General features: G+C 42.1%; 2 protein-coding genes across 2 annotated transcripts in view; one reads left to right on the top strand and one right to left on the bottom strand.

Moving 5' to 3' along the window:
• Positions 1 to 12,996, bottom strand: part of ints7 (integrator complex subunit 7) — a 53,518-nt gene extending 40,522 nt beyond the window's left edge. The window contains exons 1-10 of the mRNA XM_080744578.1: positions 12,781 to 12,996; positions 11,620 to 11,749; positions 9,381 to 9,527; positions 8,655 to 8,792; positions 7,317 to 7,363; positions 6,096 to 6,295; positions 4,457 to 4,579; positions 3,165 to 3,282; positions 2,515 to 2,649; positions 1,268 to 1,365 (exon numbers count right to left, since the gene is read on the bottom strand). Coding sequence (XP_080600704.1) covers positions 1,268 to 1,365; positions 2,515 to 2,649; positions 3,165 to 3,282; positions 4,457 to 4,579; positions 6,096 to 6,295; positions 7,317 to 7,363; positions 8,655 to 8,792; positions 9,381 to 9,527; positions 11,620 to 11,749; positions 12,781 to 12,874 — 1,230 coding nt within the window. The 5' untranslated portion in view covers positions 12,875 to 12,996. The remainder of the gene's footprint in view (positions 1 to 1,267; positions 1,366 to 2,514; positions 2,650 to 3,164; positions 3,283 to 4,456; positions 4,580 to 6,095; positions 6,296 to 7,316; positions 7,364 to 8,654; positions 8,793 to 9,380; positions 9,528 to 11,619; positions 11,750 to 12,780) is intronic.
• A 395-nt stretch (positions 12,997 to 13,391) lies between these two features.
• On the top strand, positions 13,392 to 17,696 carry mtif3 (mitochondrial translational initiation factor 3; the record flags this gene model as incomplete). The annotated part of the gene is made up of 4 exons (XM_080745072.1): positions 13,392 to 13,457; positions 14,802 to 15,279; positions 16,180 to 16,337; positions 17,454 to 17,696. The coding sequence occupies exons 2-4, from the start codon at positions 14,805 to 14,807 to the stop codon at positions 17,694 to 17,696; spliced, it is 876 nt and encodes a 291-aa protein (XP_080601198.1). The 5' UTR covers positions 13,392 to 13,457; positions 14,802 to 14,804.
• Positions 17,697 to 21,785: the final 4,089 nt, after the last annotated feature.

The raw sequence follows: 21,785 nt of genomic DNA, 5'->3' as shown, positions 1-21,785 counted from the left end.
TAGCAGATATACAAGCTCACAGCGCGGCACTTGATCTGCTATTTTTGAAAAATCATGAAAAATGAGTGCAAATTTTTCAATATATATTTTTCAAAGCAAACTTTTGTAACTCAAATCTCTGCTTCTGGGGGTGGTCCCTGGAACAACATATTTTGAGATGGTGGTCCGCGGCCAAATACATTTAATTTTGGGGGTCCTTGACATGAAAAAGTTTGAGAACCACTGATTTAGAGGAAGGATTTAGAAGTCGGGGTCAAAGATCGGGTCAAAGATATTCAAAGACTTGCACACAATTTCACTTTTTTTCAAAAATAGCAGATATACAGCGCGGCACTCGTGCCTTGTGTATCTGCTATTTTTCAATAGTTAAAGCATAAAATAATGTTTAAAGTGGTTAGAATCTAACGGATGCTGTAGTATGATCAAGTAGGGCATTAATTTACGAAAATAATTGGTACTTTAAGTACATTTTGATACCAATACTTTTGTACTTTTACTCAAGTACATTTTAATTCCGAACTTCGACTTGTGGTAGAGTATTTCTATATTGCAGTATTGATACTTTCACTGAAGTAAAGGATTCAAGTTATTTTCCCACAACTGTTCATTAGAAAGGAACGGCTCCCTACGGCGAACCGGATCCGATCGTTCATTTCAAAGAGCCGTTCAAAAGACTCGATTCGCTGTCGAACGTCCCATCTCTAAAAGCGGTCCTCACCTTGAGCGTGGCGTGTGCACTGGCGCTGTGGTCCTGACTGAACAGCATGGATTACTTAACCCATTTAGTGCTCCAGACATGAACGGGTTAAATGTCTAGCGTGCCGCTCACAGGCTCCTATACGCATCCATTGTCTTATTTTGAAGGCCAGAAGTCCATTGCGTAAACACTTCCGGGTTGACGTCATGACGTCATTCAACGGGAGCGGTCATTCAACGGGAGCGGTCGTCATCCCATGCCGATCCTAAAATGGACGATCGATGCCTTTGTTATTATGTTTTTGTAGCGAGAATCTAATGCCATCCTTGGCTTTAAAAGTGTTGTTTGGAGATAATGGACATTAAAGATGAGATCGGCCGTCGGCCTCCATGTTATGGGATTACTATTTTGTGCACGTGGATCCGTGATGATGATGAATCGGCGAGGCCGATCGTGCCCAGACCTTCCGCCGGTTTATAGGGTAAGAACGCCAGCGTTACTCTATATACAGTATTTTTCACGAGTATACTCGGGATCGGCTAGAAATGAGTTAAGTAACGCGGTCCTCACCTTGAGCGTAGCCTGTGCACTGGCGCTGTGGTCCTGACTGCAGAGCACCAGCAGACACTGCACTCCCTGCAGGCTCTCCTGCTCCAACTGCACCATGTCTGGAGACAGGAAGTGGAACACACACCACAACCACAACAACAAATATCACTGGCATCAAATGTACTCCAAAATACAGGGTTCCCACACATTTTTACCAATTAATTTCCAAAACTTTTCCAGAATATTTAACCCAAGCTCAATAACGAGTCGCTTACTCCTATGCGCAAAGCCCAAAGACAGTGGTTCTCAAACCTTTCAGGCCGTGAGCCCCGAAATAATCATATTTGAACTGGGGACCCCGGCACCCTGACGAGCACTAAGAGTTGAGGAATTTTGACACAGTCTCATGGTGAAAATTTTGAAAATAGCAGATCTACATGCTCACATCTACATGCTCACAACGCCTCGCTTGTAGATCTGCTATTTTCACAATTTCTTCCTCTAATATTTGACAATTTGGCCAATGTTTAATTTGTAATTTTAGAGGTATTAACAAATCAATAACTAAAGACAATGCATAGCTAATTTTTCCAGGACCTTCCAGGACCATTGATCAATTCCAAAACTTTTCCAGTACTGGAAAAAATATTTTTCTAATTTCAAAATATTTCCAGGAATTTCATGACCGTGGGAACCCTGAAAATAAGCCGGTCTAAAAGCTCAAAAACGCCATGCGATGATGCATCTACTATTTTTACTTTATGTGAGCTTGTAGAGATACAAATTTCGCCATTTTTGGATAACATTTTTGATCATGTTTGAAGTTCCTTCCCAATTTGGGAACAGGTTCACCTGCAATAAGATGCCCAATATGGTGCTGGCAAGTGTTTATGTGGTGTGTAGGGCTGTCACGATTATGACATTTTACATGCCGATTAATTGTCACTCAAATAATTGCGATTAACGATTTAATTGTGCATTTGTCGTTGACAATTACATTTCTGTTTGGCATGTAGGCTTTGAAGTTGCACATGGCAATCATGACACATAACTTAAATATCGCGACGCGTTGTGAGCTTGTAGAACGGCTATTTCCACTACTTTTTGAAAGTGTCTGTAACTATATTAACATTTCCCCACATGCAAACGATTATGACGATTATGCAAAATACCGTAATTGCGATTACCTCAAATGTTTGTGTTTAGACGATTATGTACAGGTAATAATGTTGACAGCCCTACAGTGTGCTGTATGTACAGTAGCTGACCTTTGTCCTGACAGGAGATGGTGATGTTTGTGAGGAGGATGACGCCGTGCGCCGCCACCGCCAGGTTGCTATGGTAACAGCAGTCCTGCGCCAGCTTCACCAGGTCGGTCTGCCGAGGAGGAACCGACGAGCTGCCTGGGGAGAGAGAGAGAAGCATGGACGGATTGTGAGCTTGTAGATCTGCTACTTTTGCAGAATTTTCTGAATAGGGCTGTCACGATTATGACATTTTACATGACGATTAATTGTCACTCAAATGGTAGCCAATCAGTAGGGAATATGGGAAATGGGACAGATCAATGTTGATGACATGACTGTAGAGATGCTGTGTACCGGTTTAAGTGATTTTAGGGCAAAATCTGTAGGAGGAGCAGTGTCCAAACATGTGTCTAGCAAGAATCGGCCTCATAGTAGCGCTAGAAGAGGGCCATGTGACAAATGAGGGGTGGAGGTTGTGGTTTGGCAGCCAAGGAGTGTGTGTGAAAGGTTTGGCATGGATCGGGGCAACGGTGGCGGATATATGAGTAGGGCAAAAGTGTGACTTGACTGACAGACTGACTGACAGCCGGTGGAGGTTAATGCGGAGGTTGGAGGTTAATTGACGCTCAGCATCAAGGGTTGGATTGGGGGTAAGTGCATCATTACAGTACCTGTAATTGGGCTGAAGTACTGCTTGATGGCAATGGAGCCGGAGAGCTGGGAGAGGACGGACAACATTCCCAGCTTCAGACTGATGTAGGGGCTGCTCAGAGCACACTCACACAGCGTCTGCAACACAAAGCCAAGGTTCACAACATTTCATTCACTAGGATGTATCGATATTCAGTGATGTTGCTAGGTTTTCAATGTAATGGGTCCCGGGACCCACATGTGGTCATTCAAATGGGTCCCAGAATTATTTTATGGGTCCCACGACGACACACGCTTCAAAAAGGACTTTAATTTAAACAAATAGTGGCAGATAGCTACTTGTATGTAGTTAATAAAGGATAGAAGCAAGGATTTTGAAGACAATCTCAATCATCTCATCAATAATGCCAGAACGCACAGCTGTGGAGACTCCACCACATGCAGCTCAGCTGGTGCAGTGAAATGACTGATAGCAGGAAGGATAGAGTTGTATGCGTCCTGGGGATGCAGTGATGCTTAGTTTAATGCGTCCTTTATTTAAAAGTATGTGTCAGGGACGCAGGATGCAGGGCAAGTAGCAACACTGGATATTATATTGATCATATCATCATGATGTGTCACTATTTAGCTGTGATTTGATATTGTGATATTGTGATAGGGCATAAGTGTTGTCTTTTCCAGGTTTCAATCACTTAGTCCAGGGGCTATAGACTAGAGTCTATAGCAATGATTACCATCATAATACACAGGCGATTTAACAATTAGATAAAAAGGAAAAGAAAAAAGAAAATCCCTCACAGCTCCCCACTTAAACCCTCTATACTTGGCACACTCCAGTTTCACTCTACACTGAAAATAGCTCAGCAATAGATCTACAAGCTTGTAGATCTGCTATTTGGGGGCGAACGTTAGGGCTGTTGCGATTATGACATTTTATGCATATAATTGCGAAACGATTTGGGTTTTTGTCGTTGGCAATTACATTTCTGTTTGGCATACAGGCTTTGAAGTTGCACATGGCAGATATGAAACATAACCTAAATATACAAAGAAATGACAGACATATTTGACAACTTTATACTTAAAAAAGAACATTGATAGTGGAAATAGCCGATCTGCTATTACCACTATTTTGGAAAATGATTGTAAATATATGAACATTTTTCAACATGTAAACGATTACGACATAATAATTGCAATCAAGTCAAATAATTACGATTAGACAATTATGTAATAATTGTGACAGGCCAGAACAGGGATGGTGAATAGATTTGTTAAGGGTTGTTAAACACGTGTTCCTCTGAAGGCCCACCTGAGTGTTCCCTCTGATCCAGAGGTGAGGAGCCTTCTTGGCCAGGAACTTCAGGTCTTGGACCGCCAGCCTCTTCACCGCCCTCCTGGGGTCGTCTTTCAGGTACTGGAGGAGAAGCTGCAACTGGAAGGGGACAAATCAAATACATGTTGTGAGATACGGTTGTGCTCAAAATCATTCAACCCACCTCTGCAAATCTGGTTCATTGGCTAAATTCACAAACTGTCAACTGAATGAAATAAATAAATCATACAAAATAGCTCAACAAAAGTAACATTTGGTGTGTTTTCTTCCCCCTGCTAATTCAGTGCTAGATGACACTTTCTTTCTTTTTTGTAACTTATTTTTTATTATCTTCAATAAACATACAAATATGAGAAAGGCACATACAATCAGAAAATAAGGGAATAAAAAAAAGGGGGGAAACAAAAGAATATAGAATTGTGTTGAGGTGGGCATTATATCAACAAGGTAGACCTAATAATGGATAACATTTCCTTTTTTTTTTTAAACATACAATCAATCAATGAGTTACAAGTCAGTTACTAAATGCTCAGTTACAAGGCGCCATCTAGTGGAGGGTCAACATGGTTTGTGGTATCAGGTAAGAGAACCATTTCCTCCAGTTCCTCCCATATTGGTCCGCTCTCAGCCTAAGAGAGAAAGTCAAACTTTCCATGATGTCAATTTCGTTGACTACTGTAATCCAGTCGTCGTCCAGATTGACTGGACTACTAAGGTAGTAGCTAATGGGGAAACCAAAACAAACATAGTGAGCCCTCCCTGTCCTATACCTGGTTGGGGATGTCGATGAGGGAGGAGGCAGCCAGGTGGGTGCAGGGTTAGGGTTCTGTACCTGCTTGGGGATTGTCTATGATGGAGGATGCAGCCAGTTGGGTGAAGGGTGCGACCGCGTATTTCCCAGGGAACCTGTGCGCAACGGTGGGGACGTGGGAGTGTGGGGAACAACACACACCACTCACTATTGCTGATGATGGAGAGGTTATAATATAGCTTTATGTATTGACAGGCACTCTTGCCGATTCCGTAAGAGACTCGTCGCCAATTGCAAGATATGTAAAAGTTATTTGGGTATATGACGATAACCCCTTCTTCCCATTATTAGACTAAGGGTTTATATTGTCTGTGTTATTGTTTACAACCACAATTATTCACGTGTGGCAAGATCGCGGTTCCACTAGTTTTACTAGTAGGCTAGTGTAGGCCTAGAAGCCTTTTCAGAAGTTAATTTAATGTTTTCCATTTAATGATTTCCTTTATCTTCATCTTGCGCAAATGCACACAAATGTTTTTGCCAGGTTTAAGGTCTTATTTTAGTTGTTTCTCATAAGCTCGCGACCCTCCTTGCCCATCGGCCCCCACCGTTGTGCTTAGGTTCACCGGGAAATACGCGGTCGCGTGAAGGGTTAGGGTTTAATGTACCTGCTTGGGGATGTCTATAAGGGAGGAGGCAGCCAGCTGGGTGAAGGTGAAGGTGAAGGGTTAGGGTTAGGGTCAGGGTTAGGGTTAGGGTTCTGTACCTGCTTGGGGATGTCTATAAGGGAGGAGGCAGCCAGCTGGGTGAAGGTGAAGGTGAAGGGTTAGGGTTAGGGTCAGGGTTAGGGTTAGGGTTCTGTACCTGCTTGGGGATGTCTATAAGGGAGGAGGCAGCCAGCTGGGTGAAGGTGTGCAGGGTGACGATGACCATGGCGGTGGAGGGGTAGGAGTTGACCAGCCGCTGCAGCAGCTCTCTGCTGGAGGAGGCCAGGCTGGCGTCGTGGTGCATGTGCTGCATGACCGGGATCAGCTTCAGCTTCAGGTCCACCGGGGTGTCCAGACCTGGAGGCCCGTCACAATTACCGGTATTACATTATCGTCTAATTCATTAGTCCGGTAAAATGAAGGCAAAGGTTGGACAAAATTGTATTATTTCGTTTTTCAACTGATTCTGTTAGGAAATTAGGTCTACTAGCCAGGATAAAAGATCTACCATAATCTGCTCACTGCAAATACCCACAGTGGCCAAATCAAGTTGGGCTCCCATCGACTTTCTATACAGGAGGAAAATACCCAGAAAAGAAATCTGCTTTAAGTAGGATGTGAGGGGTCTAACTAGGGGTTTGTCATGGTGCTGAATCCATTGCAAGCATTTGTTTTGCACAAAGAACATTCATTGGCCCCAGAAAACTCCAACAAAAGATGATTTTTTTGATGACTCATCACTTTTCATCACTAAACCATCACTTTCTGGGGCCATTTTTAGCCCAAGGAATGTTTTTTGTGCAAGACAAATGCCTGCAATGGATTCAGCATCATGACAAACCCCTAGTTAGACCCCTCACATCCTACTTAAAGAAAGTTGATGGGAGCCCAACTTGATTTGGCCACTGTGGGTATTTGCAGATCATGGTAGATTTTTTTTATCCTGGCTAGTAGACCTAATTTCCTAACAGAATCAGTTGAAAAACTAAATAATAAAATGTTGTTCAACCTGAGTGTATTTTTTCCCTAGATTTACTAGACTACATGGGTCTTCAACGTTTTCAGGCCAGGGACCCCTTAGTTGAGAGAGAGATGAAGCAGGGACCCCCCAAGTATTGACGGTTCAAGTGGTTAAATATCTGGAAACACAAATTTACATGAACCCAAAATAGACTGTCAAACAACAAACGATGAAACTATATGGTATCTATGGGTTGTGGGGGGTCCCTGCTTCAACTAAGGGGTCCTTGGCCTGAAAACGTTGAAGAACCCTGCTCTAGTCTAGAGCATGAAAAGGCACCTCGTTCCTCCGGCCACTCCGAGATTATTCAGTCAATCAACGTACACAATGTAAGGAATGTTTCCTTGTTTTATTTACCTTGAATCATCTCACTGATCTTGTTGCAAATGCCGGCTGCAAAGTCCCTAAAAAAAGACAACAAAACACAAGCCTCTTAAAAGATCTGTTGCAAACAGCAATGACACGGAATTCAAGAATTAAATATATACTCTGTAATACTACACCGGAAAGAGCAGATACATAAGCTCACAACACATTGCGGACGCAGCGCGTTGTGAGTCTATAGATCGTTTCTTTTCGGGTTTGCCGACCCAGCATTAATCGGGCTTGCCCCAGATGTTTGGGACAGAAGTAGTGAAAACAGCAGATCTACAAGGCTCACAATGCGTCACTTTGCGCCACGTTGTGAGATTGTAGATCGTTTATTTTCACTACTTCTTAAAAAAAATGTTTTCTAATTTATGCAATGTCTTAGATTTATTTTATTTTTTAATGAAATAATTATCTTAGCTATCCTAGTTTTTTTATATGTTTTGAAATAATAATTAAAAACGAAATAAAAGAAACACAAATGCAGGGGTTGACACTAAGGTCTCAGAGGCACTTGTCCGTGGGCATTGGGCAAGTACAGATAATTTTCTACTTGCCCAAAAGTCAAGCCCACTTGCCCGAAAAGTAAATCGCCCATTAGAAAATGATAAGTAAAATCTCAAATGAGCATTTGCTCGGTCGGGCAACCTGAAAGCAAACTCCACCTGCCCGAAGGTTTTATTTACCTGCCGGGGGCAGGTGGGCAAGCCTTAGTGTCAATGCCTGCAAATGTGTCCACGACGCACAAATGGGTCTCGACCCAGTGTTTGGGAACCAGTGTTCTAAACCAGGGGTTCCCAAATTAAATTAAAACCTTTTTGTCTCAGGGCACCCCATAAATATTTTTTTAATCTGAGGCACCCCTACATTATAATTTTCACTCCCAGCACCTTATATTTATAGCATATCGTCGTTGTCGGGTGGAAACCTTGTATGTCCAAAACCGTTCGTTTTGTATTTATCATCTAAAAATGTACTAAACTAGTGAAAACAGCAGATCTACAAGCACACAACGCTCGACAGTCTTGTATGATGAAGTAGGTCTTTGCTTTACCAAAAGACGTACACATTTGAAACTTGGAGATACGAGGTTTCTGCCCGACAGTGACGATATTTTGGTGATTATGTTGCGAGGAAAACGTTGAGATAAGTCATTTTGGTTAGAACTGACTGAAAATAACTTTGTACTTCATGTTTAAAATGATACTAAATATTTTTTCAAGTGTCCAAATAAATTCCAAATATTATCAAATGATCTCGCGGCACCCCTGGACTGCCGTCAAGGCACCCCAGGGTCCCCCGTCACCCACTGTACACTCCCTTTACTTTGACTGTGCAGAGAAGCTGGCAGCAGCGAATATGGCCGCCTCCACCTCCACGTTGTCGTGAGAGTCGAGACTCTGGCGGATGCTGTGGTGGGCGTTCTTCCTCTCAGGGATGATGGAGGCCAGACTGCCAAGCATCCTGCATCCAAACAACACCAAGGGACAAGAAGACACATGCAGTTAGGGCTGTCACAATTATTACATCATCGTCTAAGCATTTAGATAGACAGTATAATGTGTTTTTTACCAATGAAATTGCCAATAGGTTTGTGGATGACGCAAAGTGAGAGGAGATGAAAAAACCCTTTGTGAGATGTCTGTAGAACCTATTAAGTTACCGTACTCACTAATAAATGGATTGATTCTGTACCTTTCTGTCTTTTAACTTTTCATCCCATGATTTTGTAACCCATTTTTCACGCAGTGCCAATTGCCTAAGCTATAATCCTGAGCTCCCAGGCTGGCCATGGGGAGGCATTATAGAGACCAGGATTACTGCATGTTTATGTGAGGGTATCTACCCTAGGAGACAAAGGGAGAACATGCAAACTCCACACAGAAAGGCCCTTTCGCCAACAACACCTCGGGTATGGGCACTGATGATGTGGAGGAGATAACACGCCCACCAGCGCCCACAGCGCCCCCCCCCGTCCCCCCGGCGGCAATCGAACCCAGGACCAGGAGTTGTTGTCAGGAGTTATTTTTCACGTGATATTGACCTACGTACCTCAGAGTGATGGCTCTGGCCACAGGGTCGTTGCTATGGATGACAGAAAACACCCTTTTGACAAACTCGTCCACGTTTAGGATCTTCTCCAAGTGCTTCTCACTCTGCTGGGTGACCTTCAGCACGCACAGCCGCAGGAAGTTGTTCCTGCAAGAAAAAAAAAAAAAAAAAGGAATCAGAATCAACCTTATAGTCACATCGCAAAAATCTATCCCCTACCTCGAGTTTGGAAGGCACACAAACACTTTTCGCACAAAGACTTGCTTCCACGCTTGGGCGGCGTGGACTTGAGTGCGAATACACACACATGACATCATGCATCACTGTTATGCAGTGATGCACATATATATGAAAGGACCGCAAAGTAAATCATGTGTTTGTTGTTTTGTGTTTTATCTTTTTGATAATGGTGTGACGATATATGCATCTTAAATATCATCTCTATTAGGTGGAAACCTTCCATGATGTCCCAAACTGTTACTTTTCAGGATTCTAATTCAAAAACAGCAATATAGATATAGATATATTGATTTACCAGACTGAAAGAGAAAAAAAAGAGCATGCATTGTTGCATTTATCTCTGACTTAATGTAAAGTTGCTCGAAAGAAAAAAAAAGAAACTTGATTTACCAGACTGTAAACCACAAACTAGAAGTTTTTAATCTTTAAGTTTAAAAAAGTTGTTTTTAAGTTTTAAATTCTTAATGTACTCCCCCCTCCTTTTGTTGAATTGGATTTTTTTACTTAAAGCTATACTGTGTAAGTTGCTCAACTAGTGGTCAGAGCTGTATAGCAAAACGCGGTCGCGTCTGCGTCTTTCGGACGTTTTTCGCCGCGGACCGGGCCTCTCGCCACCGCGTCCGCCTGCAGTTCGCCGAGATCTATCTTTAGAGGGGTTCCTGGTTCCTGTGCGTTCAGGCATTCCGGAGAAACTGACTCCTTCACCCGAGTATGTTGTTGTTATGTTGAGGCAAGCTACTTCCTGAGAAGTCAGCAAGATGCGCCTGTGATTGGCCGGTAGTGTACCATGTGTTTATGATCGGTGATATGATTGGCCGGTCATTTTGCCGCAAAATTCTCCCCCCCTCACGGCTCATAGAAAACATATAAAGAGAAGGCTTTAGAAGCTGAAATTAACGGAGTGGGGGTTCTAAAACTTTAGCGATTTAACAGTTAGGACAATTTTAAGATTTGTTTTATAAAAAAAGTTACATGGTATAACTTTAACTCATAATTATATATTATGAATTATAAGACATAATACTTATGGAAAGTGGAAAAACAGTATATCTCCAACAGTTTGTGGAACAACAAAGTCCGTACAAGCAATATCAGCAGACAAAGGGAGCAGATAAAACAGACAATTTAATAAAATGAGGGGGGAGTGCATTAACAATGTAACAGATTAAAAATGACTAGTTTGCGGTCTGGCAAATCAAAAAATATATATAAAAATATATATATGTATATATAGACTTACTGTTATTCGTCTCAGGTACTACAAAAAGGTTAGCCGCAAATTGCAACACTATTTATAATCAGTTGAATCTAGAGTTGCAATACCTCCTTTAGGCAGCCAATGCATCAAAACGTTTTTTTTTTGATTGATTGATCTGATTGTATTAAACAACGTCAAACTCACCAATATTGTGGCTTTATGGAAAGCTGGAATTTACTCTTGCTATCTGCAAATTGTTTGTTTCAGAAAAATCCACCATAGACATGTTATGAGCCAGTTTCTATCAAGAAATTTGGTTCAGGTGATTATTTTTTCTAAGTCCTGGAGTTTGGAAGCGCTCGTGGACAATCGCTCAACGGTCCTGTGACCACCTGGTTCTAAATGTCACATAATGCAGGAGGCAGCGGGACATGGCGTTATAGAAGACGAGCGCTTCCGAAGTTCAACACTTAGACGCTGGGTTTTTATGAAACAAACACTTTGCAGATAGAAAGAGGATACTCCGAGCTTTCCATACAGCCACGATATTGGTGAGTTTGACGTCGGTTAATACAATCAGATAGCAAAAAACTGTTTTGATGCTTTGGCTGCCTATGGGAGGTATTGCAACCCTAGATTCATCCGATTTAAAAAGAAATCTAGTGTTGCAATTTGCGGCTACAAAAAGGTTATAGAGATATGGAATTTCTGCCCTGAAAGCGACGATCGCTTTTATTTTAATAAAGAGGTCAAAGTCAAACAACAACATCAACAATTGAATGCAATGAGGCGTTTCCATACGCGAGTCTGAAGATGTCTGCCAGCTTGAGGAAGGCAGAGTTGATGAGGATGGGGAAGGGGTACTTATGGAACAGCTTAGGGAAGAGCACCACCGCCTCACACTGCTCTCCCAGCTTCCCTGACCGCAGCCCTGCAGAGGACAGACAGACAGACAGAGTCAGTCAGTCAGTCAGTCAGTCAGTCACTCACAATTCATGTAAAGAGTTGATGCCATAGTTTGGTACTTGTGTCTATGGAGTTAACATTACTCTAATACAGTGTTTCTCAACCTTTTTTCTGCATGGGTACACTTTTCATGTCCCAAGAATCCATGGGCACACCAACATAATACGGGGGTGTAAATATCGTCACTGTTGGGAAGAAACCTCGTATTTCCAAGTTTCAAATTTGTATCTTTCTTCGCAAAGTAAAGCCCTGCTTCATCATACAAGGCTGTAACACAACAGTAGTGAAAACAGCAGATCTACAAGCACACAACGCCCGTTGTGTGCTTGTAGATCTGCTGTTATCTGCTGTAGATCTGCTATAGATCTGCTGTTAAATCATTTTTAAAATGATAAATACAATACTGGCTTTCTTTCAAGCAGTTTCAAGGGGCACACTTGACCCTTCTCAGGGGCACACCAAAGATCCCCAGGCACAGTGGTTGAGAAACACTGCTCTAATAGACCCCCAGGTCAGGTGTGGTTATAATATGCACATACATTGTCTTCCCTGTGTATTTTTGGTTAGTTCCTGAAAGTTGAAAGCCTCCAAGTCAAAAGGTCCATGAGGATCCATTTGGGGGTCCCCAGATGGGGGGTTCCCAGCTAAATAGGACGGGTCCATTTGTACACTCTCCCGAGGTAAATCAACATTGATTTTATAAAATTAAGTGTCCCAAAAGATAGAAATACCATTAATGGGGGTCCGTACGTAGCCTTATGGATGTCAAAAAGGGGGTCCTTGAAATTAAAATGCTTGGGAATCACAGCTAGATTCGTAAAAATCTTCTCTTATGGGGGTCCCTGTTATATCTGTTCAATGTGGTGGTGTCAATGTGGGGGTACTTGACATGAAAAGGTTTAAGAGCCAATGGTCTTCCAGACGTGCACGTGAAGAACGAACACGCACACACACACACACACACACACACACACACACACACACACACACACACACCTTTGTCCAGCTCCATCAGAGCAGAGTTTGCGTCCAGTTCTTGTTCTCCATAACCAGCCTCTGACAGGAAGGAGCGCGCGGTGGAAAGAGACATCACTGAGTTTAATTTAACACCGCATGCAGCTTACTGAATAGTTAACACAATCATTTAATGTGTACTGTAACGTTAGCAGTGTGCTGTGTGTTCACTGTGTTCATGTGTGTGTTGTTGGTAAAATCACCGATGCTTCCGCTGAACACAACAGCAACCAAAAGAGTACTTCCGGTTATCACTCTTCAAAATAATATATGCGTGTGTGTGTGTGTGTGTGTGTGTGTGTGTGTGTGTGTGTGTGTGTGTGTGTGTGTGTGTGTGTGTGTGTGTGTGTGTGTGTGTGTGTGTGTGTGTGTGGTGGGGGGGGGGGCTTTTCATATGTTCGGACTTCAGAGAGAAAGGTTGGTTAAATGTGTTCAAAGGAATTTCTGCCGAATATATCCGTTCAAATCTATACCAGAATAACATTTTCAGGAAAACGAATTGCTAAAACAAAACACACTCTTTTGATTTCACAGAAGAGCTTTTAAAAGATAGACGCGCGTGCTAAACCGGAAGTTCCGTCTTCTATTAACCACGCTGGTTAACTTTACACACACGCATCAACAACATGGACATACGACTTTGACCTCCCGCTGCAACAGTAAGCGACTATTTTATAACGAGGCTGAACAAATAGATGTTTTATCTTGCAGGATTACTTTTAAAACGGGAGTATCCCTGGTACATCTGCCTACAGACTAGAGACTGTACTATATGAACAACATGTAACTGTACTGTACACTGCTCTCACAAACGACACACTGTACAATGCCAAGAACATCCACTCAAAACAGAATTCAGTTATAAGCAATCAAGCTGATTTTTCATTGCCCACGCAATGTCTACCTCTGTCTCTGGCCTACCCCAGAAAGCGAGGTTACTCTGGCCAGAATCATCACGCAATCTGTCATTTATCATGGCTCATCGAGTGATTATATTTGAGATTTTGAGCTTATTTTGCAGCTGAGCCCACTGCCCTTTGTAGTTCTGGTCAATGGCAGGCATGCTATTCTTCTGCCTTTGTAATTATAGTAGGCCTACTGTATATATTTTTTGCACTGTTATTTTTTCCCCTTTTTTCTGACTATATCTACTTGTACTGTATTCTATCCGACTGTCATTCATTCAATGTTATATCAGATACTTTAATGGTTTCCTCTGCAAATAAGCCAAGTGCTTTCTAGGATCTCCTTTTAGTTGACCTTGTACCAGTGAATTGTACCGTCATGAAACCCATAGAGTAAAAAGAAAAAAGAAAGAAAAAAAAGTCCATCCCCATTGTACTCAACATTATTATATTTCTCTACTTCCTTCTCTAAACCGAGTTCACCAGCTGTCTGTTTAGGCTAAATGTCATGGTTTTGACTTCATGGACAGAACTCTTAATTGTCTTGACTATATTCTGATGGACAGTAGGTCAATAACTGCTGTCAAGGGAGGCACCACGCACAACTTTCGTGACGGTGGGACTACACCAAGCCGTTTCGCGCGCGTCAGTGCGTATGCGTGCGTATGCGGGGCGCGCGCGCGTATGTGCGTTTTGGATAGATCCAATGTATGTCAGTTCAGCAGGCTACACCAGGCGTACGGATAGCGCGAACCACGGATACGCATTCCCTAAAAATAGGATCGGTTCTATTTTTTAAGCACGCCTATGCGTTTTGTACACAGACTATCTGGTCTTCCTCACATAAACTCCCTCCTTGGTGTAGCCTGGAGCGTTTACGCATACGCTAGCCTCTTCACGGACAGTACGCGCGTATGTGCACATTTTTTGGTGTAGTGCCACCGTTAGCCTCACAGATTCTCAATTGAAAATGAGTTTAGACACTTGCAATAATGGATTTACAATTTGATATAGTACCTTGATAAATATGTTTTTTTATTTTTTTATTTGGCATAATGTTTAAGCATCTTTTCAACATAATTGTCCCTGCTGGTCCAGGTCATGTCTGCAGGCTGCCTGAGGTGGGCCCTGAGCCATGCTGTGAGGGGGGTGTGTGCTGCCAGCAGCCCTGCATCCCAGAGAGCACCGTCCAGATATCTACTAGGTAACGCCAGGAGGTGTAACGTGATCGCCCCCTCTTGGCCATGGTCTCTGTTCTCCACTACAACAACAGACGATGTAGACGAGGTTCCTCCCACCGCGAAGAAGAAGAAGAAAAAGGAGGACCCGAGGGCTCGCGTCACCATCAACAACGTCGGCCGTAAGATCCAGCAGCGTCAGCTGCAGGTGATCGGCGAGACGGGGGAGAACCTGGGCACCATGCACCGCGCAGACGTCCTCAGGATCATGGACGAGCAGGGCCTCAAGCTGGTGCTGCTCAACGACAGGTCTGATCCTCCCGTCTACCGGCTGATGAGCGGCAAGCAGATCCACGAGGAGCAGCTGAGGTTGCGGGAGAAACAGAAAGAAAAGGCAGGTGTGTACTTTTCCTAGCCTAGTCTGGGATCGCTTCACTTTTCGGGCTTGCAACCGGTCTGGAGCGGAAACCACAACACGTCATGTTGTAGTACTCAAAGGACTACAAATTTGCCGGAAAGATCAAACCGGATTCAGTTTTAACCCAAAATGATTCCCCTGCGCTCAAGGACATACTTTTAGGGCCTACCTAATAAACTCCTTGATGCGGAGTAGTTTTGCTTTTGAAAAAATCGTTTGGTATATGCATATTTTAGTCCAACTGTTAGCGACTGGCAAGACTACGCAAGGCTACTCAAGCATTTTAATAGGGATTGGGGAAACAAAAGGCGGGGAACCAAATCAAAGCGACGCCGTTTCTTCTAGTGGTTACCGCTCTTTAGGCAGAAACCAAACGGCCTGTTGTGAACGAACACCAGGCTTTCCCCCAGAAAGCCTGGTAGGCGAGGTTAGTAAACTGACTCCTCCTGCCTTCTGAGGCTAGTACTTTACCACCTACAGTAGGAACCTAGAAATATATTTGTTTGGTTCCCAGAGAAAATATAGAGGATAAAGTGCCTGTCTCTGGAGACGCATAATGCCCCTGTTTGTCGAGGAACAATTCCCACCTGGATCCACTCGACTGTTCTCTCTGCCCGAAAGAAGAAAACTATGTTTGTGGGGCAGATAATATCATGAATAATATGAATCATATGATGAAAATCCAGCTCTAACAAGCAGGTCCCACAAAGTAACTAGAATAGCAGGTCAACATCAAATCTAGCATTTGTCCTAATAACCACTTGAGCAACCATTTAAATACATTTTGGGTCCATTTCTGGTGTAGGCAGACCGGTGCGATTTATTTTTTTACTGAATGGGTTCCCAGATTGGTGAAATAAAAATGCTCTTTTATCCACAGGGCCTGTGTCGGTGAAGGAGATCACGTTTTCTTCTGGTATCGGCCCCCATGACCTCACAACCAAGCTGAAACAAGTCCAGAACTGGCTGGAAAAGAAGAATCATGTGAAAATGACCCTGCGGTCGGGGCGCAGACACACAGAAGACACAACATCACTGGTGAGAAAATATAACGTATTAAATCAGTTAGAACTAAAAGAGAACGGCTACACGCAGGTGTCAGGTATTGATCAAATGAAAGAAAATGGCTGGGGAGTTTCCCATGGAAGTGGGGATTAATACCCACATTACCTGTGACATACTCCTCTGGCAGTGGTTTGTTTCATCATGTAATGGTTGTGGCATCCAGATGAGAAAGAAGCTGATAAACAGCTGAAAGATACGCACATCCCAGTCCTACTAGGCTGGGTGGTCCCAAGTAAAATTACAAATGGGGGAGCAGAAAAACTGGTGTGTAGATTTGTATCTTGTGGCATCCATTCATAAGTCTGTTGCCTGACGCTCAACATACAGGTACCAGGGTTCCCACAGTCATGAAATTCCTGGAAATATCTTGAAATTAGAAAAATATTTTTCCAGTACTGGAAAAGTTTTGAAATTGATCAAAGGTCCTGGAAGGTCCTGGAAAAAATGAATACCTCTGAAATGACAAATTAAACATTGGCCAAATTGTCAAATATTAGAGGGAGAAAGTGTGAAAATAGCCAATCTACATGCTGTTGTGAGCATGTAGATTGGCTATTTTCACAATAAAACCGTGTTATACAAAATTCCTCAACTCTTAGTGCTTGTCAGGGTGCCGGGGTCCCCAGTTTAAATATGATTATTTCAGGGGCCACAGCCTGAAAAGGTTGAGAACCACTGTGGCATACACTACCTGTCTTTGGGCAATGCGCATAGGACTCGTTATTGAGCTGAATTATTGTTATATAGTCTTGGAAATTGGGTTAAATATTCTGGAAAGGTTTTGGATATTAATTGGTAAAAATGTGTGGGAACCCTGAGGTACTTATCCACTTCTTTTTGAGCCTACTACAGACAAACCACAGTAATACATCTGTGAGTCCAAAATATATAAAGCCTAATTCATACTTTCTCATGCAACCAAAAATAATTACAGGTATGCTTTTTTTAAGAGGAAATCTCTTATTTTCAGCGGGCAATACCATCGTGTTGCAATGGGCGTGACTGAAACCATTTCAAAGCTGTACAATTAAGACAGCCTCCAGAATAGTCTGTCTCTAAATCCCACGTTTTGGGTCTTTTAAACTGCAGGACTCAACTCTGGAGCAGATGGTGCAGCAAATGGAGATGATGGTGGGATTTGTTTCCAAGCCACAAGTGATCCGTGACGGCAAGGCTGCTGTCTGTGTCGTCCGGCCACCTTCAGCCAAGGAACTTGCCCAAATGGGAAAGAACAAAAACATACAAGCATCAAAGAAGGAGGACTCAGTCATGCAGCCTGACCAGCCTAAAGCATCAGATGAGAAACCTGAAGGCAAAGACACTATACAATGATGAACTATTGTACAAAATAAAACAATTACATTTTATTTGTTTTCTGTTTCTGTTTGCTCAGAAGAATAAGAAACTGATTTTGCCCATTTTGGTATTACACTAAAAAATATGCATCTGGTCTATCTTCTCCTGATCTGCTTGTGTCTAATGCACTTATATAGACCTTTTTCCAGAGTTTTAACGTGTAGCTGTGGTGTCAGTGCACAGCCGCACACACACATAGATGCTGCTTGACACCGCAGTTAATAATAATAATAATAATAATACATTTTATTTATAACGCGCCTTACATTCTTGCGAATGTCAAAGTGCTATAAGTTAAAACAAGGCAAAAAACTGCATAAAGAAAACAGCATATATAGGCAACCAGTCATTTACATGGGACCAAACTCGGCTAGAAAAATTAAGAAAATGCTTGGTTAAAAAGGTTTTTAGTCCATTTTTAAAAACAGTGGACTGAGGCGCTCTCAGGTGTTCGGGGAGGGCGTTCCACAGTCCTGGGGTATAGCAGAAGGCCCGGTCGCCCATGGTACGGAGGTTGGTGTCCGGGACAAGGAGGAGGTTGGTGTTTGAGGAGCAGAGGCTTCGAGTGGCTGGTTTTGGTTTTAGCAGTTCAAGCAGTTATGGTTGCCGCTCTGAGAAATCAGTCTATGGGCATGGCACATGCACAGCTTCCATACCAGAGACATTCTGCATCAAGGTCTAACATTTACCTTAAGGCTGAACTGGCTGAACTGGTTAAGAGACTGAGGACATGATATTGGTTGGGCCACAAGAGATGTACATTTTACTCATTACATAATCATAATGAATTGCATTTTTTATAGCGCTTTTCTAAGCAAGTTGCGAACTCAAAGCGCTTACAATGGTCCATTCATTCATACATTGGGAGGTGAAGCGGCGAACAGTCAACGCCAGCGTCCTCACTTCCCACATTCACACACCAATGGTGGCAACTGTCAAGCTAACACCATTGGAGGCAACGCAGGGTTCAGTGTCTTGCCCAAGGACACTTCGACATGTAGACAGGAGTAGCTGGGATGTGAACCGCCGACCCACGGATCATTGGCCACCCCACTCTACTTCCTGAGCCACAGCCTGCCTGCAAATAGTAAGATACAAACATATGGAGAAGCTATTTAGGATGATGGGCCTGATATGAGACAAAAAGTGATGGAAATGTATGGAAGCAAGTGGCACATACTGTACATGCTATAATATAGGCCAGGGGGGGAGGGGGTGCTCGGTGGTACTTGCCTTTTGTATGAAAATGCTGGCGAAACTTGAAGAATGGATAGAAGAGCCCTTAACAGACTCAGTTGTCTCATTGGTCATAACACACTTTGACCACAGGATGGCACCAAAGCACAGTTTTGTTTAATACTGACAGCTTTCATCATTGCAGAAATAACTCGGAACAATAGAATGAATGGGTTCAACTTACTGTATGATTGAAATTGCCTCCTTTGAATTCTCAGTAGCTAGAATGAACAATACAAAAGAGAAATGTAAGCAAGGTACATTTAGCCCTTACTGCATTAAAAGGTGGGAGAATACCAGGTGCTGTGATCTATTGGGTAGGCTAGGCTTTGCTACATTTGTGAGGTGTTTTGGGTGATGTAATTGTCTTTCTGTTTGTTTTGGATTGTCTGTTTTTGATTAACCTCCCTGTATCATAAGATGTATAAGACATTTATGAGTTTTATGAATGTAGGCTACAAAGACCACCAATTGAAAACAAAGTGTAAGCAAAACTTAAAAAAGAAAAAAATAAATTGTGGAAAAGATGTACTTTCTTACAGTGGTGGAAAGTAAGTACATTAACATATATCAGTTCCATTGACCGTAAAGAGTAATAAGCTTGTCCATAATAGACTTGAATTACATTTTGGACAACTAACCTTACATTGTAGAGCACAACATAAATATTTTTTTTTGCAACAGTGCATACATTATGCATAATAAACCTCTAAAGTATGAGGGCCAGCAAGGAGTCTATCCACTGGTACAGAAGGGTTGACGTGCCTCACATATTTGATGTCTATCTTAGGTGTTAAATAAAGCTGGGCCTTTTATGGCTTTAAAGGGCCGTTCACACTGAGCTATAGTTATATAAATAACTATAAAAATATAGTAAAATTGTCTAATAAAAAAAAAGAAAAGGTCTATAAGTGAATGGCAGTTTACACCAACTAGAAAAAACAATAGGGTGAACAATATAGTTATAGTGCTCAGTGTGAACCTTAAGGGCCATTCGCAATGAGCACTTTAACTATAAAGTATATAATTTTAAATATCGTTCTAAGTGAAGTGGATGGCAGAGTTCCCACCGATTATATAAAAAATACAATGGTGAACGATATAGTTACCGGTAGTTATCTTTATAGTTACAGTGCTCAGTTTGAAAGCCACTTTAGGCTGTTTTTCTGCTTTATTTTATTAGAGGGAGAGACAGAGGTTGATGCACTATCCAGTCAGCTACCAGCACACACCTAGGCATAATTCCTTGGTAAGACACACTTTCTGTTCCTACTTGAAATAAGAACAATTATACCTACTTCAATTCCTCAGCCAACAGTACAACTAAGGTATGCAATCTTTCCCTTATGAGTCATTTTGTCATTGCCCTTGATTGTGACCTTATCCTCTGATACTTTCGACAGGGTTCCCACACATTTTTACCAATTAATTTCCAAAACTTTTCCAAGACTTTTCCAGAATATTTAACCCGATTTCCAGGACTATATAACAACAATTCAGCTCAATAACGAGTCGCTTACTCCTATAAGCAAATAATCATATTTGAACTGGGGACCCCGGCACCCTGACAAGCACTAAGAGTAGAGGAATTTTGTATAACATGGTTTTATTGTGAAAATAGCCGATCTACATGCCCACAACGCCTCGCAACGGGCATGTAGATCTGCTATTTTCACAATTTCTGCCTCTAATATGGGATGTCATTTCAGTGGTATTAACAAAATCAATAACCAAAGACAATGCATAGCTATTTTTTCTATGACCTTCCAGGACCCTTGATCAATTCCAAAACTTTTCCAGTACTGGAAAAAAAAAAATCTAATTTCAAAATATTTCCAGGAATTCCATGACCGTGGGAACCCTGTTTCGACCCAAAAGGTAATGGTCTCTTCAGAGCAGCCTATTGATCATTATCACCACATTGAATTAAAATCTGTTCTTGATTTCTACCTTAACCTTGACTGTCTGTGACCTTGACATCTCTGCAGCAGCCTACTGATAATTCCCACAAGTTTCATGTTAAGTCCACCAATCCATCCTTTCCTTATTTTTCAAAGATAGACAGACCAACCAACGGAATTGGATGAAAACATACATTCACGTTATGCTCTTTGTTGTTTCACATTGTTTTAGTGGATTTATTCCCCATCAAAATCTGTACGGATTCAGCTCTCAACCTGGTGAATTTATCGTCCTAAAATAACAATATGCTTTGGCAGTGAAGATTGACTGCACGGGACGTCCAGTCCGATTGCATAAATAATTCCCTGAAATTAAGTAAATTGTTGTTCTAACTAAGCTTGGTTGTGTACTTTGGGAAGAGAAGGCCTCGTTTTGTAAATTGCTACACCTTTTGTGTGCAAGTTAGGATGCAAGAATTATACAAGACAAGCCATACTAATACAGTGCTATATTTATGTAGCATAATTATACCAGTCGTAGAACAATATACAATTATACCACTTTTTATGCTTGTACTGAAAGATGAAGGATGCAGGTATGCTGTTTGTTGTGTGCTTTCTGTATCCTAAAGGGTGACTTGCAACCGTCAAAACCAAAAATAGCTCTACAGTCAAGCTCACAGCGCAACGTGTTGTGAACTTTAAGATCTGATATTTTCGGTGTGCGACATGGCACGCAACAAAGTATAAATCAACCAATAATTCCATTATGTCAATATATTTCACACCTCTTCCCACTTCCTGTTACTAGACTACTAAAATACTACCTGAGTTCATAAAAAGGTCAGTTTTAATTGTTTCGTAACATCCTTGATTTTGATCGTATTTAATCAGATTCTACATCTGCTGTATGTGCGTGTGCATGAGT

Source organism: Nannobrachium achirus (assembly GCF_963921795.1).
Source record: "Nannobrachium achirus genome assembly, chromosome: 16".
Classification (NCBI taxonomy): domain Eukaryota; kingdom Metazoa; phylum Chordata; class Actinopteri; order Myctophiformes; family Myctophidae; genus Nannobrachium; species Nannobrachium achirus.
This window is presented reverse-complemented; position numbering and strand designations above follow the sequence as displayed.